The 17,021-nt window shown below is 36.6% G+C and overlaps 1 protein-coding gene across 3 annotated transcripts in view; it reads right to left on the bottom strand.

Moving 5' to 3' along the window:
- ANKIB1 (ankyrin repeat and IBR domain containing 1) overlaps positions 1-17,021 on the bottom strand; it is a 91,071-nt gene that overhangs the window by 29,781 nt on the left and 44,269 nt on the right. For all 3 annotated transcript variants that reach the window (XM_033075479.1, XM_033075500.1, XM_033075490.1), the window contains exons 3-5: positions 13,539-13,839; positions 7,719-7,901; positions 1,094-1,211 (exon numbers count right to left, since the gene is read on the bottom strand). In XM_033075479.1, the coding sequence (XP_032931370.1) occupies positions 1,094-1,211; positions 7,719-7,901; positions 13,539-13,839 (602 nt within the window). The remainder of the gene's footprint in view (positions 1-1,093; positions 1,212-7,718; positions 7,902-13,538; positions 13,840-17,021) is intronic.

Genomic DNA, 17,021 nt, shown 5'->3' with positions numbered 1-17,021 from the left:
CCAAAATAGGGAGGTTCTGTTTTTCCACACTGCTTAAGTTACAGTAAGTTCACAAATACAAGCCGCACTGAGTATAAGCCGCATGGCCGCGTGTTGGCAAACATTTTGTTCTTTGTCCATAAATAAGCCGCACCTGAGTATAAGCCGCTCTGTGTTCGCAGCGAGGATCCATGTGCAACAAAGTTGCCAATTAGTAACAGAACCGTGGCAGGGCGGGGTTTACTGGCTGGGCTTGGGCTGTGAGGACTCGGGGCTGCCGACAGGGCTGGGTGGCCCAGCTCGGCGCTGCCGCTCGGTGGCAGGGGGGGCACAGAGCCCGCCGGCACCTGCGGCAGCCATGGGAGCCGGGGATGTAGCCTGCCTGCTCCTGCGGCGGCAGCACGCTGGGACGGGACCACCCCGAGCCGCGGGGCTAAGCAGGAGAGAGCCCCTGCTTCCCCCGAGCTGCAGAACTAAGCAGGAGAGAGCTGCCCCACCTTCCCCCCGAGCTACAGGGCTAAGCAGGAGAGAGCCCCTGCTTCCCCCGAGCCACGGGGCCAAGCAGGAGAGAGCCCCTGCTTCCCCCGAGCTGCAGGGCTAAGCAGGAGAGAGCTGCCCCGCCTTCCCCACCCCCTGTGCTGCCTGCACTTAGCAGCTCCACCCGCCGCACAACAGAGTAACCAGTTTGTAACAACCGCGTAAATGCAGGGTTTTACTGGCACGAGCTCGACTTTGCAGTTTGCACTGACTCGGTTTGCACTCCCAGGGTTGAAAATGTCAGAAAATTATTCACATATTGGCCGCACCTGAATATTAGCCGCTTTCACAGTATGGGAGCAAAATTTTGGTCAAAACAGTGCGGCTTGTATTCATGAAATTACTGTAAACTGTCTTCCACTATAATTCCTAGTTTGAATCACTTTTCTATCAGCTTCCCTGTCTGCCTCAATGTTTTTTGACATACTGCAGCTGTACTTCTTTCTGAAGTACTGTGTGGTCTGTTTCCTGCTATTAACGATTACTTCTCTTTTACTTGGAAATAAAGTGCAAACATAAAAATGTGGTTTTGAAGTAGCTGAAAACAGTTTCTTTAGACTTTAAGGTTTGGGATTACCATGTGCCCGAAGTAGAGCTTCTGCAGTGAAGAGTGGGGCTTGAAGCATGTCAGCAGATTCCACGATCAGCATATCCTTAAGCCTTCGCAGGTCTTGAAGTCTTAGCCCCTCATATGGCTTTAAGAAGAAAAAAAAAAATTATGTCTAATATTTTCAAGTCAGTCTCCAATACAATATTAAAAAGAAAGCATTCAAAGCACTGTTACTGATCACCATCTCAACTGTGAGGCAGCATGGGACAAAATGTATTCACCATGGACACCAATGACCATGTAAAGCTATATTGAAACACTGTTATTTTGTAATATTTATAGTATGATTTTCGTAGACTTCAAAATCTAAAAGTATTTCTTGCAGGTATAATGGAGAACTCTCTAAAATTCTCCATTATAGCAGGAAGCCATCCTCAAATGATAAACTAGCCTAACACTGACTCTCTCTCTCTCCTTCCCAAAAAAAGCTGGATTTTCACAGAATCTACATGAGTTCTGATTCAGGGATTAGGCCTCAGGTATTGTGGAATAGGTATGAGAATGAATGACTAGATTTGAACTAAGGATTTAGAGAAGAGCCAGACAAAGGGCAGGTTATCATACATTGCATATAGACACTATGAATTAATTGATACGTGTTAATTCTGAATTGGATACATTGAGATATTTGACAGTGAGAAGTTTGTGAGCAGAATCCACGATCTGAATCTTCTGAGACAATATCTACCCTTTCAGAAGCTAAGTCAGTCCTGAATAGCACAAATGAGGCACACAATTAGATGTTCATAGAAACACTATGAGGGTTCAGGTTGGAAGAGACCTTCAAATGTCATTTGTTCCAACCTTCCTCCTCAAACAGTGTTACTTAGAGCCAGCTGCCCAGGACCATGTCCAGATGGCTTTTGGATATGTCCAAGGCTGGGGATATATTGTACATGGAGATATAAAAACTCTTTTTGAGAAGCAATGGCCAACTCTCATAGTCCTACAGAGAGCAGATCATCCAGCTGCCTTCCTGATCTGGAGATCCCTTCCCTTATTACAGCATTAAAATGGTCAAATCAGAAAGCCAAAAAGAAGGAATTTTAGGATTTTGAATTAGCTCCAACCAAGAGAGCAGAGATACACACATATGTTTGCAGACTCCTTTTTAAAACTGAGAAGGGAAGACTATGACAGCAAATAATGTATTTGTTAGTGTTGCACAGACAAAATCCCCCATAGGTAGGAAGAGAGAAAAAAAAAAGTTGGAACGTCTCTAAAGAGAAAGGATATGTAAAAGCCGCTATTCTTACATGCACTGGCTTTATCTATTTATTTATTTATTTATTTATTTACTTATTTACTTATTTATTTAAAGGGTAGCTAACAAAACATTTAAAGCATTTGACAGAAAGTGTTACATGCTCAGAACTAATCAGGAACCTGGCCACCAAATGGCAATTGTCTCCAGCAATTTGGAGACAGAAGGACACAGCAGCAGTGGTAACAGATAATGACAGTTAAGACTGTGCATCATTATTTACTATCTATATTTTACTTTTATATAGGCCATAGTTCCAGGACTCTCCAGTGCTAGGTTATAAGGACACAAATGCATGTGTACATACATAGCCAGAAAGCAAAAGACTGTTTCTGTCCTCAAAAGTTTACAATCTAAGTAAAAGTCTGCTGTCCCCTTTAAGGATAAGCAGAAAGCAGAAGTGATGGGGAGAATGGATACCCTGGATTTCTAAATGATTTTGTTCTTTTGAGACACCTACTCTAAAAATGTAACTTTCTTCCTGTATTCCAGACACCATGATTAACTTCACAATGCATATAAAACCATAACTGACTCACACAAGGACGTCTCCTGTTACCTAATCAGTGAAATAAACAGGTGCTTCTCCATACTAGAAATTTTGTCATCAGCAAGAGATCTGCTCCACAGATCTGCACTGGGTCATTGTTCTTTATGAGAAAGCAAGCAAAGCAGAAGAGAAATGACCTGTTAGTGTCCTGACCTGTATCTTGATTGCTCAAGTTCAGGCAGTTTCTCTATGTCCTTCCAGCGCTGATCATGCATGACTCAGTAAAGGACAATCTGAACGTTAATGGCTTGCACTGAAATAAATCTGGGCCACTTGGATTAAGAGTATGCTTCCTAACTTATTACAAAAGGGATAATTAAAAAAAAACACTTCATAGAGACAAGGACAGCAACAACTGTGTGACAGAATGATTATAATTGTGCTGTATGTACAGCAAAAAAATAGAAGCAAAATGGTCATGACTGAATCTGAACTCCATTTTGAATTGCAATTGTAAAGCAATCAGCTGTGTCAGCACAACAGCACTCAATTCTTGAAGAACATACACATCATAAGAAAAAATATCTTTTCTGTTAAACTTGAAATGTATAAGCATATTTTAGGATCTGGTATTTTATCCTGAAATGCAGATATGTTCAGAATTATATTTAACTGACTGGTCAAACACTGGCAAGTATCTCTCCTTGAGTAACAGACTACTATATTATCTCAGCTGGAGCATTCCACAACCCAGCAGGGAGCTTTGGATCTTCAGTTTTTAAGAATCCTAGTTTTATCATTTTAAGTAATGAGGGAAATACTCCCTAAGAATGTGATTGAAACATCAGACATTTGTTTCATAAAGTAACATATGAGCCCACAGAAGAAGCTGAAATAAAAGAAATTTTAGACAGGCACCACTAAGAAGGTTGATCTGGAAATTCCAGAGTGAAGACTCTATACAATGGGAACCTGAAAAATGTTACCATGTATAAGACAGTCTTGTAGAGATTTTTGAAGATACAGTCTTTAGTCATGAGGATGTACATTCAGTATGTAATATCACAGAGGTCTGTTTTTACTTCAAACACTGATGACTTATCTATGCAATGCCATGCGCTGTAAAGAATTTTGATTACAGTTCATGATGCTCAGAGAACTCCTTTAATGGTCATTTATGGAGGAACTTTTTATTGACATCTGCTGTGAAAAAGACACTGTTCAATATTAGCATCGTTTAACTATATAATGATTTGGAGATACACTATTAGAGTTGTTACTTTAATGCATTGCTGACGTTCTAACTACAGATTCCAACACTTCTGTATTCTCAAGAGTCCTTCTTTGAAATTATTTTCTTCTCCAGTTTTTGCTACTAACATTTAGATATGATAAATGGTACTTTTTTTTCTCCTGAAAATATTTTTAGTATGTATGCTGATTATTTTAACAGTTCATTTCAAACTATTATTACTTTCTTCTCTTTTAAAGCATCATTAAAATGGACAGGGGCAAAGTAACTCTTTGCTACAGTGATGACTATATAATTAAATGGTGTCAAAACACTTGATGTAAACATCCTTCTTTATGGGTGGATGGAGTTCTACAGTTAATGGAGTAATAAATTAAAAAATTATTTATACTCCATTTAACTCATTCAAGTAAAATTATATGCACTGTATGTATACTGAGACTACATATATCTTAACTAACTGTAGTCCCCTTCTCTCCTTCCACTTCATAAACCATTCGCTATCTACAGTGATAAAGTAAATTTTAATAATTTAAGATAACTCTTAGTACTTTTGGTATTTTTATTACTTATATATTTATATGACATCAATTCAGGAATTGAAAATAAAAACATTCCAATTATTATACACTCAGTAAATCTGTGGTACACTCACTAGCAGTGTATTTCTTCAGTATTCAGTGGCACACATGTAAAAGGAATGAAGAAATTACTTATTTTGGAATTGCATAAAGTATTTCACTATGTCTGACTGAAAGCCAAAACTGTTCTGGATGATCTGCTCTGAGGTACTGTTCATTCCCAGGTGTTTCTGATGTAAATGTAAAATATTACATGATTTGATTGAAAGGAAGGGCCCTTTCAGTCTGAGGACTCCCAGGACACATCACCAAGACAAACACGCTCTCATGACACAACAAACAGCAATGTAAAAGACTGTGCAAAAGAACAACCAAAATCTATAAAAGCAGCTTAAGAACAATCACTTACTGTCATATTATTTAGTGTATCTTCAATTTAAAAGATAGATTCAGATTTTATATAACACAGATTTTTTTGAGATTATTCAACAAAGTAAGAGCAAAGAATCAATAAAAAAGGATTGCATTCTTCTGTAAACATGGCAGGCTTGGAAGGGGAGGTATTGGGTACTATCATACTATATACTACTGTGCAGATCTAAAACAGTGGAATTAAGCCCATTTGGCTGTTTTGTCTGGGAAGAAATCCTATTAATGGTTTTCAAATGTTTTATCTTTTCCTGTAACCTTCATTCAAAAGATGCAGTTCTTTTGAAAATGCATTTCTTAGTGTTCAAAGTTTTTAAATTATTCATGAGGAGTATTTTCTGTTTGGAAGGATGTTGAATGGCAACAATTACAAGCTGAATACTATGCTAAACGAGCATTTTGCAAACTCTGTCCCTAGTGTTTAATAATATATTAAAAAGAAACTAAGAGGAAAGAAGTAGAGGATCATTGTTGAGAGAGAATTTTGGTGAAGCATCTGTGCTCTGGGCCTTTTAACAGAGGCATCACCATAGCCAGTGGTAAGTGCAGCTGTCACTGCCCATCCCAGACATTTGTATATCGACCTGGAGGATGAGAACATGCAGTCATTTGGATTGTTGCTCAGTGCAACTCTTTCTAAGGCTTTTTTTCAACTTGTTTTGGCTACTCTGAGGGCTAAGTTTGAAAGATTAACTTCTCCTGGCTACATGCTCATGGGATCTCCCTTGTGCCAGCACTTGTTCTCTTAGAGATAAACAAGATGTTAGAGAAATGATCCCACTGGAAAGTCATAAAGAAACGGGGGAAAAACCAGCAGAGAGCACATGAAGACAGAACTGCTCTGTGTAAATCCCCAAGGTCATCAATTGGTGTACCAAATTCCATGCTGACATTTTTTGGCTTGTGAACATTCAGAACACATGGGAAAGCTGCCCTGGTATGTGAGATGGACAACTGTACAGTCCCTTGTATCAAGTCTTCAAGCTGGTTTTGCTCAGCATCTACATTAAAAAGGCATGAGACATCGTTTTCTCTTGCAGAAAAGCCTATTCCAATGGCTCCTGATTTGTCCCATATCTGCAGGTTCCTTGTCTTCTTAACTGTGCTGGTGTATATACCAGCAAACCCCTGATATAAATATAATGATAACAATTATTCAGTTTAAATAATACAGTTACATACTACTACTCTTTAAAACCTTATCTTCTTTTAAGCTAAAACGTTGCTATGATCCAGCTGAAAACATAACTTTCCAAATAGTTCTACTTGCATAACCAAAGGAGTGGTAAACTTCAATTGTGGCAAGAAATGACTGCAGCCTTTTGAAGTGTTTTTGCCAAGAGAGAAAATATAATTTCAAACTATCTTCTCACAATTTGGATGTCTTTACATAGAAATATTCAGAGAAATTAAAATGCGTTAATTATATTTGCAGTTTCAACATACTAAGTATATTAAACCCCATCTCTAAATGTCTCATCTAGGAATAAACTATCTAATTAAGGATGTTTATATTTGAATTTATCCAAGAAAAATGGTCCAAAAATTAAATGGACTACAAGGACTACTACAAGAACTTTCTTACTCTCAAATAAAAGTGGCCTTGAGTGGCATTTTTCTGGGGAACAGTTAATGTGATCTAAGCCTACTTATGTGTTTTCTTTTAAACATCATTAGGTTATAAGTGGCCCAAGCTAGTAAAAAGCCAAGCCATGCTATTTCTGAAGGGAGTAACCACAGAGAAATCTACTGTCCTTTAATTTAAAAATAATTAAGTTGCAATATTTACTGAATCATACAATTTATTAATGTATTCTTATTTAGAATTTTAGTTAACTAAAATCTGATCATGAATGGGGAGGGAACTTGTACTCAGAATAATTTTGGTCAAATTATCTTTATAGAATTACATTCATCTGCAAGGCATAACAGAATTTAAGCCAATTTTTTGTCAGTGAATTGTCTCTCTCTTTCAAAAATTTACTTGGAAGTACGACCAGTTGTTATTACCTGTTTTTCATACAAACTGTGGTATGCATTAGCTTCAGGCATCAAGTTATAAAACAAAGTAAATACACTTATGTTGAAATCCTACACTTCTTTTTTTTTTCAGTTTTTGAGTTTTGAGTGTTTTTTCTAACATTCAATCCAGCCTCAGTCCAGGAAGATCCACTAGAAAAGTTTCCCTACTCCACAGATTTTCTCCTTTTGAGAATTTATTTTGTCCTAATTTTTGAGACAAAAAGACATGTTAAGAAATTTAAAAAAAAAAAAAAAAAAAAAAAAATTGGTTTAGAGAAACTGTTTCCGAGCTTACTGGCCTCACTGTACCTCCTCCAGCTTCACAGCCCGCAAGACAGTCCACATAATTTAGATATGAATAAAATTTCTGTTTACTTTCGACAATGTATTTGTTATGTTCTCAGAGCTTAACTTGAAAATGACAAAGAGCTGTGCAAAAACTGTCTACAAATACAAAGTACAGCACCTACTGAAATACTAGCAGACTTGTGTCACAATGTAACTGCTACACGTATAAATGAGTAAAGTACTTCAGATTTAAAGTATCCTCTGACCTCTTTTTTGTCTAAAGCAGCGTACTCAGCTTCAATGCTTTCAGCTTCAGGATCACGTGAAAATACCATTCGAGATTCCAGGTTAAGAGCCAGCTCTTTGTGGTGCTGTTTCTCTGCACAGTCACATGGGGTATCTTTATTTTCATTTTCTGCAAACAGGTCTCCACCATGTTTTACTAGAAGCTGAAAAGTAAAATGACAAGTAAACAGTTATTAATTTGCAACTCCAACAACACCCTAAAGAAAAGGCATGTGAGTTAAGAAGAAAACAACAAGAAAAAGAACAAGAAAAACAGAACAGTTATTATAGCAATAATAATAATAATGATCTTTAGAAACAAGGATTATCTATCATTATTAAATAAATTACTGCTTGCTTTCATGCTTAATTATACCTACATCCACAGTAATTCCACAGAACCACAAAATTCTAAGAAATACATTACAAGGTAATGCTGCACAATATGTTTGTTAGGTTTTAAAGACAAAAATTCTGCTTTACTGATATAGTCAGTGCCCCATAGAAAAGGAGGGGTCTGAGGCCCTCAAGCATGTATCAAGATGGAGCTAGAAACACTTTTAAATATTCTTTCTACAACTCCACCATTTGTACACTTGTGCTGACAGCAAATAGGAGATTCCTTGGGTAGGAGAGATGAGAGGACACTGATTCACAGGGAGCACAAAATACTACTGGCAGCTCTACTTTGTTTTTAAGGACATGAAAAAAGTGAAATGAAATAATAGTAATTCTAGGAATTCTAATATGGTCCAGTATTGTGCCCTTTCACCAACCTTGTCTCTTGTCAGTAACCCTCCCAAAATGCAGTCTCTAACTATTAAACCCATGTGCTAACTTGGTCTCCTACTATAAAGTGACATGATAGAAGCAAGGACAGCATATGCCACAGATTTTAAAGGCCCAGGTGGGATTTTAAACCATTCTGTTGATTTATTATGACACCTTTATATCATTACTAAAATGATTCATCTTGTTTCTAAATATAAAGTCTACAAACATTATCTTGCCTTCAGATCATGATGTCTGTAAAAACACTATCCAGGGTATTTCAAAATTCAGGTTCTTATTTTTATACTTCTAAAAAACCCAAAATTTCTCTAAAATTATCTCTTCGTCATATAAGCCTTTTAGATCATGATCCGAGACTCCTTAAGTTTTCTTCAGATGAAGAGAAAATTTCCTCATTTGTCACTGCAGAATACAGAATGCCTTTTACAAACCTTCATTCTTGTCGATTGGAAAATCTTTCTCTGGAAAACCTTTCCCACATTTTCCAAAAAAAGCAAACCCAAAAATACCACAAACCAGTACAATGACAAGATTTAGATGAGAAGATAATAGTGTCATTGAGTATTTGATCTTCATAGCAGAGTGTCAGGCAGAAATACAGATGATACTGGGACAATTACCAAGATACATAGCCAATATTTAACCTCTGTTCTATCTAAACTTCTTAACATTGCCAAAACTTTAACCTGAGTATCATATTCTGTCTGTTCATTTTAAGCTCTAAGAGAAATTTAACTGAGGCAACTAAGACAACTTCTGAGGAAAAACAATAATAAATATATTTGAAAGAACATTACATATACTTAAGCAGCTCAAAATCTAATCCACAAGATGAAGAAAATGCAAAGCAGCAAGTTTTTTAATAATGATGCCATATTTCTCTGGAGGCACTGTTAAAAAGTCTTGTGTTGCTTGATTAATTGAGCTTAATAATCTAAACAATCATACTAGCAATTTAAACAATTGCAAAAATACCATTTAATATGCTAAATATACTGTGATAGTGTGGAATGTATCTGCATAAAATCAAATCTGTTCAGCATGAAAGTTATTATTCAGTAGTTTGAGGTAAGCCCATAATTTTACCCAAACTATCTTTAGCAATGAGTTCCATACAGCTGTTCTGCTCAGAGGAAAAATCTAATGTGTGAATGGAGCAGTATCAAGACTGCACATTTGACTATCAACTCTGCACAAGTCAACTAGTAGGTACTTCATCCAAAAGGATCTATATTTGGGGTTTCCTTTTCTTATTTGTGGTGGGGAAAGGCAAAGATACAGGACTGGGGTCTTCCTGAAAAGTGGTGGAAAGTGAAGGAACAATAAAGAGGAATGCTTATCTGAAGTGGTGAGTAACCACTGCAAAAAATGGGCAAAAGACACTGCTGGGGTTCTAAGAGACCTTCAGTTTTCTGGAGAGAGAGAGGACAACTTGATTCAAATCAGTTCTTTTATTGCTTGTTTTTTGTTAAGAATTTTAATCCTCAAATACTTCTAGGAACAAAGAGATAATTGTTAAATTCTTTCACCGATCTCAGTTTCAGGCTTGATGAACATATAGTCTTCCTGTCCATAAACCTGCTCCTGTTGAAGGAGCTAGAAGGACAACAGACCACAGCCTGGAGGATTTAGGATATCTCAGATCCAAGGTCCTCTATCCCATGGTAGAGCACATAAAGAAGTTTGAATTTGTGGGTCTACACTATGTTTCTCCTGCAGTAACCATGACTAGTTAGGACTACATAACTCTGGCAAATAGCAATCCATGTGAATCACACTGTAAATTCTCCTTTAAAGACAAACTGAAAACTAATTAGAGTCAGAAATGGTTTAGTCAATTACAATATGTATTGTCAAGATAATATAACTCTGTTTATATAATTAAATGGGGAACTAGAAGTCTAGTAACTGGATTTATGAACTTTTATGATGAGTTTAAAAGAAACTGACTTCAGTCTGCAGTTAAAAGCTGCAGCCCAGCTCCAGAATCACAATTCACTCTGCACCAGCTGTCCTTTCTGACATCACAATCTGCCTGGATCTTACTGCATGAACACCTGCAAGTGAAATGCCTATAGGCAGAATTTATCATGAAGTTGGATCAAATAAGTGGGGCTAAAATGAGAAAACAGAAGCAACTTATATAGTCCTTTGCAAATAGTTTCTTTATGAAACCTGAAAGAAAAAAGCTTGACAATCTAAATAAAAGCAGTAGTAACACAAACCTTAGAGACAGCCTGATATTTGTTTATAAATAAATCACATCACAAGAGGCTCTAAATCAATGTTATAACCATGATTTATTTTGGATGAAAAAAAGAGCTAGACAACACCTATATGTCATTCAGTTACCATGTATATAGCTAGCTGGGTCTGAGTATACTTCAGCTAGCAAAGACTGCATGGTGAGTTGCCTCCCTGGTGAAAATCAGTAAGTATGTAAATAATTTCCAAGCACATGTTGAAGACAAACTGCTGGTGTGGAAGCTTGAGGAGCTGTAACAACATGGAGCAGAGGAAACAGAAAGTATAGGGGCAAGATTCAGGCTGTGTTACTGGAGGTTAAGTATCAGCATCTAATAGCAGCATCCTCTTAATTCTTCTCAGTACTGAGCAGGGAACCAGAAAGGCAGAAGCTTAAATAGTAGCATAGAAAATGTTATCAGAAAGATGAGTTTTCATTCATTAGAAACTCAAAAAACTAAGGAACTGTATACTAACAAAATGAAAGAAGGGTTGGATATTGGAAAAAAAAAAAAAAAACACTATCTGAACTTCTATAGAAAGGACGAATGAAAAACCAGAAGGTAAAGAAGAATACTCGGTTCAAGGAGGTGCAGAGATGAGGCTGGGGAATTGAAATGACAAACTTTAAATGAGAATTCTCAGACAGTATCTGGAAACTTGGCAGAATACAACCAGCAAACATAATGTGAGAATCATAGAGGAGGTGATGCTATATACCTTTTTAAAATAAACCCCAAACAAACTGTTAAATAAATAAACAAGCTAACTCTCAAGAAATACCTGTGGAATGCAATTCTGTAATTAAAAAAAACCACAACAACTTCGGTGAATGACCTAAAACCATAACAATAAAGGTAATATGGCTACTAAGAATAAAAGTACTGCAAGGAAGAAAAGGCAAAATAAAGGGAACTTCTGTGACTGCATCTCCCAAGTATATTTAGAAAATATTTAAGCTAATAAATGACTCTTCAATTAAAATTTCAGACTACATAGGTGACTGGATAATACACAAAACAGTCAGCAAACACATGAGAGGAGAAGCAACTCCTGACTTTGTCCAGAGTAGTCTGCAAGACTTAATTCAAATTATTACTATCAAAGAACCACTCATTAACAATTCCCAAGGGTTCATTAAACTTGCAGAAGCAGTAAAAAGACAAGAAACCCTGCCCACTTTCAAAAAGCAGTACTAAGTAAGTCAAGAAATCCACTGCCTACTTAGTGATACTAAGTAAGTGTGGAAAAAAGTTCCAGAAACATCAGAACAATCTGTGAAGAGAGACAAACTGGACAGAATCACATGTAAAATAAGAAGCTGAAGTTGTCTCCAGATGAAGAATATGTAAAGAACAAAGTCTGGGAAAGGTAAATGTAAAATCACAATAAAGATGACTCTGACATTTTTTTGAGCTGTATACCATGTGCATAAAAACTCAGAATAAATAATTTTAAAACATTACACAGTAAATCTTACAGTGTTTTTGTAAAGTTGGTTGCTGGACAAAGTGTAAAAGCAATCTCATATAACATATAGCAGAAAATTGGTATGAACTGTTGGACTCTCTGCGGATATACCACACAAACTTTATGAAGGACACAAAAGTCTTTCAAATTGAAGTGTCTGCTCAAGAGGTTCTAGAAAAGTCAATAAACCAAATACTAATATAAATACCCAGCATCAGATGGTACTTATATTCATCAGTCCTAATGAAACTCAAATATTAAACTTCTGAACTATTTATTATAATATGCAGCTTACTGATTAAATTTGTCATGGTACAAAATTAGAAGATAGTAAAAGTAACACCAATACTAAAAACAGCTCCAGAGAATATCAGAAAAGACCACTAGGTTTTTACTGCAGAGAGAGGGCACCAGAGAAGTCCCAGAGGTTCTGGGAACCGACTGTTTAACATATGAAATTGTTTTCTAGAAGAGGAGGTGAAAAAAGAGGTGATAAACATTGCTGATGATACTAAGCTACTGAGCATAGTTTGAATAAGCATGAAATTATGAACAGGAGAAAAGCAGATTTAACATACAAATGCTGAACTGTGAAGTAATTGCTGCCACTGAAAATACAAATCTTGATGTTAAAATAGACTTATAAAGATGTTAGCTCTTTTTGAAAATGTTAGATGTCTGCTTGTGTTCTTTATATTAAATTACCAGCACATTAAATACTAGCTCTCATTACTTGACATAGTTTAAAAATAAATCTGAGGCAAGATCTTCAGAAGTCGTTCCCAACTACTCATTATTATCCACTACTTTCCCAAACATTAAAAAAGCTGGGCACTGTAAATTAAAGACATCAAATCTGTTCTTGAAACATGAACAGCATTTCCAGTTTCAGATGCACAGCAAAACAAAAAGCATTCTAATTTTCTTTCAGTCTGTTATTTCACTACTCTTTACACATATAGGATGCCTATGCCTACCTTCAAAGCTTCTTCTCCACTGTTACAGTCTTATAATTAATTCAAATTTTTATATGCCTACATGAGTCTTCTTCATGTTGAGGAGTTATTTTCATTAAGTCAATGTATATATAATCTATTTCTTTAATTTTTTCTCTACAGTGTATGTTTTGGGCTGTTTAGCTTTGCAATTTTTCCAGTTAATGAAAAATAGAATAAAAAAGTTAATTCAATATAACACATCAGATTCTCTCCCCCATGAAAAAAAGCTTTGTGACACATTGCGCATGACAATTACTCATAATATATATAAACTTATAATTATATATGAACTTTTACCTCAACACAGGTTTTCATCCCTGAGGCAGCAGCATAGTGCAAAGGCGTATTTTTTTTGTTATCAACAGCATCAATGGCTGCTCGTTCATATTGCCCTTCATCCAGCTTTGCTCCCTTCCACTTCAGGATCATTTGCAGACAATCAGCTCTTCTGCAGTCATCTTCTGAGGGTCGTGTCAGGCGAGGATGAAGAGCTCCCTCTGAGATCATGATCTGAGGTCCCATACACAGTAAGTGCATAGATGTCTCATTGTGCACATTCCTTTTATTTGGGTTACCATCTCGAACAAAAAGGAAAGTTCTGCATCCAGAGAAAAAAAACAGAAGAAAATTAATTAGCACAATTCCATTAATTTCCTTGAAGTGAGAATGGTAGATTATGGCAACTCTCCTTGCAAAGATTTTGATTGCCCATGTTAGTGACAAATGTTCTTTAACAGACAATTAGTACTGGACAGTTCTCCTCCATTTCTCTTAGGAGTCAAGAGCCAAGATCTGGATGAATTATTGAAATATCATTAAGTACCATATACAATTACTTTGTCAGTGAATGAGAAAGTTTATTCTACAGTTCTTTGTTGCATTGTGATACATGATATTAAGCCACAAGATTGACGAAACAGGTACTTTATTTCTTCTGCTGTGTCCTGAATAGCAGTGCATTTGGTAGTTTGCAAATGAATAATGACAGAGCAATTTTTAAAAAATTCATTCTCCTTTGCCATATCTTTAGTCAGATGTGGATTCAGCACTTACTACTTCTTAAAATATTATAAATACTATTCCTGCCAGCACTGCATGCATTAAGGAATGACCATTGACTTTTTCAAGTTTTTTAAGTAAGTGCAACATAATGCAAACTCTCCCTTATACAGGTGACAGAAGCTGGAAAGAATTTAAGTGTTCTCTTGAATGCTTTAGAGGCAGTTCAAAGTGGACAGTATTACCAGCAAAAAGAACAATCTTAGGACTGAAAGGCGAACAACAGGCTGATTCTTAGAATCACAGCTCTGAATCCTAACAACACCTGAGACAACACAGCTCCCTTGCTGCTTCTTGCCAGCAAGGATTATAGAAGTTACAATCCAGATCTGAAATGGAAGAACCAAGACAAATCATACAAGCCCTGTGCATCCAAATGTGTTTTAGCCTTTTGAGGTATACCAAAATATTTTTTTCTCAAGGGAGTAAATGGTAGGCAATGGCAGAGAGGAAAGATCACCTTTTTGAAGGACTGGGGTCAGAGAGACAGCACTGGTAAAAGAACTCCAGGTGAAGGGAGGAAGAACAGGTATAGTTCCCCCAAGTTCCCGGAAAGACAATACCAGACTAAATCTGAAGCATGGCACACATGTTCAAGACGTCATTGCAAAAATGCCTGCACTGTTCCTATAAACCCCTTCACCCATAAAGCCCCCAGAAATCACTGTATGTCTCCTCTCCAGGCTGTTCCCTGACTCCAAACAATTTGCAAATATGAAAAAAACCCAGTTATTCTGGAACCCCATTAAGTTAGCGCAGGGGACCAGGTTCTGGCCTCCCTGACCACACACCTAAAACTAATGAGAAACAGTTTCAATCACTTTCAGACAGCTCAGCCACAAGAAGGCAGGTGCTGCCTACATAAAAAAATCAGACAATATTGCTCTTGGTGAGAAGAACTTGGCAAACTTACCCAATTTGACCCCAAAAAAATGTTATTTACCTCAGGTATTGCCTTATGCTACAGCTACAAGTCTAAATGTAATCTCCTCTTTCTGTTGTCCCTGAATACATACCACCTTTCTCTCTCTCAGAGTTCCCTCATGCTTTGTTTGGGACACAGAATAATCCTGAAACTATTTTATTAATAAAGAAAGAGGTTGTACAGGGTAGACAGGAATTTCCCTTTCAGGTATTATTGAAAACAGTCTGGACAAGTATTTCAGTAGAAAAAAACTAGGCACAGATGATCTGGTCCTGCAATGGAAGAATGCCTTGATAGCTGTTTACTCAGTTGGATTTCTGTCCTTCTTTCCTCCTGAAAATCTCAGAGTGGTTCGACTTTAAAATAAAGCTTATTATTAAAACAGCATTCTTTTAAGTATGTGGCAACAAAGCATTCAGAGGAAAACATAAAACAGTCTCCTCTATGTTGCCCTATTTTGGCAGCAAAAACGTTCCTTAGAGAAATCTCTCTTTCATTCCATGATAGATGCATTTGTTAGGACATATGAATATGCCAAACTTGAGATTAAAGAGCTTGTCAAAAAAAGTAACAGCATATTTTGTTTGCTTGAGGTTTTTTGTTTGTTTTCAGAGGGAAGAGATTTAGCTACACAGGCAAAATGCTTCAGAGCCAATTACATGAAATGGTAAGACTAACCAGTATCAAACACTGTCCAAAGTGAATTTTCTTGTTTGAATTAGCTTTACATAGTATGAAACTAGGGACAGAAAGAAAGGAGGGGAAGGAAGGTGGGAAAGTCAGAGACAGAAAGAGAGCAACAGGAAGGAGAGAGAAAAGAAGATGGGGACAAGAAGATAGGTTCTACAGAGGCACTTGGATATGATCAGCTCTTCAGTATAAGAGGAAGTTAAGCCAATCCTGAAAAGCCCAGCCAAACCCATGACTTAAAGTTCAGAGATGACTAGCATCCAAAAAATGGACAAATTAATATATTTTACATTCACAAACTCATTACTCAAATAGGCTCCATTTTTAACAGTGATAATAGGTGCATAAGACTTTCACAGAGCAGTGCTGTAGATCCCTGCAATTTGGCTCACAACTTCAGGGGTATAAGAAGCTAAATTTTGCCTGGAAATGTACTGATAGAGTGAAAATATGCATTGCCTATGGGAAATATCACTTAACCACAAGGCAGACAGACTTTACTCTAGTTGCAGTTTCCAGATTTTGCTTCAATCTGTAGCACTTTGCAGAATCCAAACCTGAGGTGACAAAAGCATCATAAAAGTGTTGAAAAAGTGACAAAAAGGAAAGAGCTGTAACATTCACACCTACTACTATCTGTATTTGCAAAAAAGCAGCAAGAAACTCAAGATCACAAGGCTGGCAATTTGAATAATAAACAACTGGGGCATGTCCTCACTTTGGGAAACGAACACAACTATTTCTTCAGATTTTGATAAAATCTTTAACGTTTAGGGCACGAAAATCACCATATTTACAGTTTCCTTCTCTCTCTAAACAAATGCTGTATATATTTTTGCTACACACATTGGTGGAACATGATGATCTTTAAGGTCTCTTCCAACCCAAAACATTCTGTGATTCTATGCTCTCTTTGTATGCATTAAAAACCATACAAAAACATGCCCATTTGTGAAAAAATAAAACAAAAATTAAAAAAAAACTGATATAAAATGAAATGATAAAACTAGTTCTGACAGCTGGAGGTTAAAGTATGTCTGAATATGCTCAAAGACAGTAAAAGTAACAATTTTTGAAAGCAAAGCACTTACTGTATACTGTATACT

Source organism: Catharus ustulatus, chromosome 1 (genome assembly GCF_009819885.2).
Source record: "Catharus ustulatus isolate bCatUst1 chromosome 1, bCatUst1.pri.v2, whole genome shotgun sequence".
NCBI lineage: Eukaryota > Metazoa > Chordata > Aves > Passeriformes > Turdidae > Catharus > Catharus ustulatus.
This window is presented reverse-complemented; position numbering and strand designations above follow the sequence as displayed.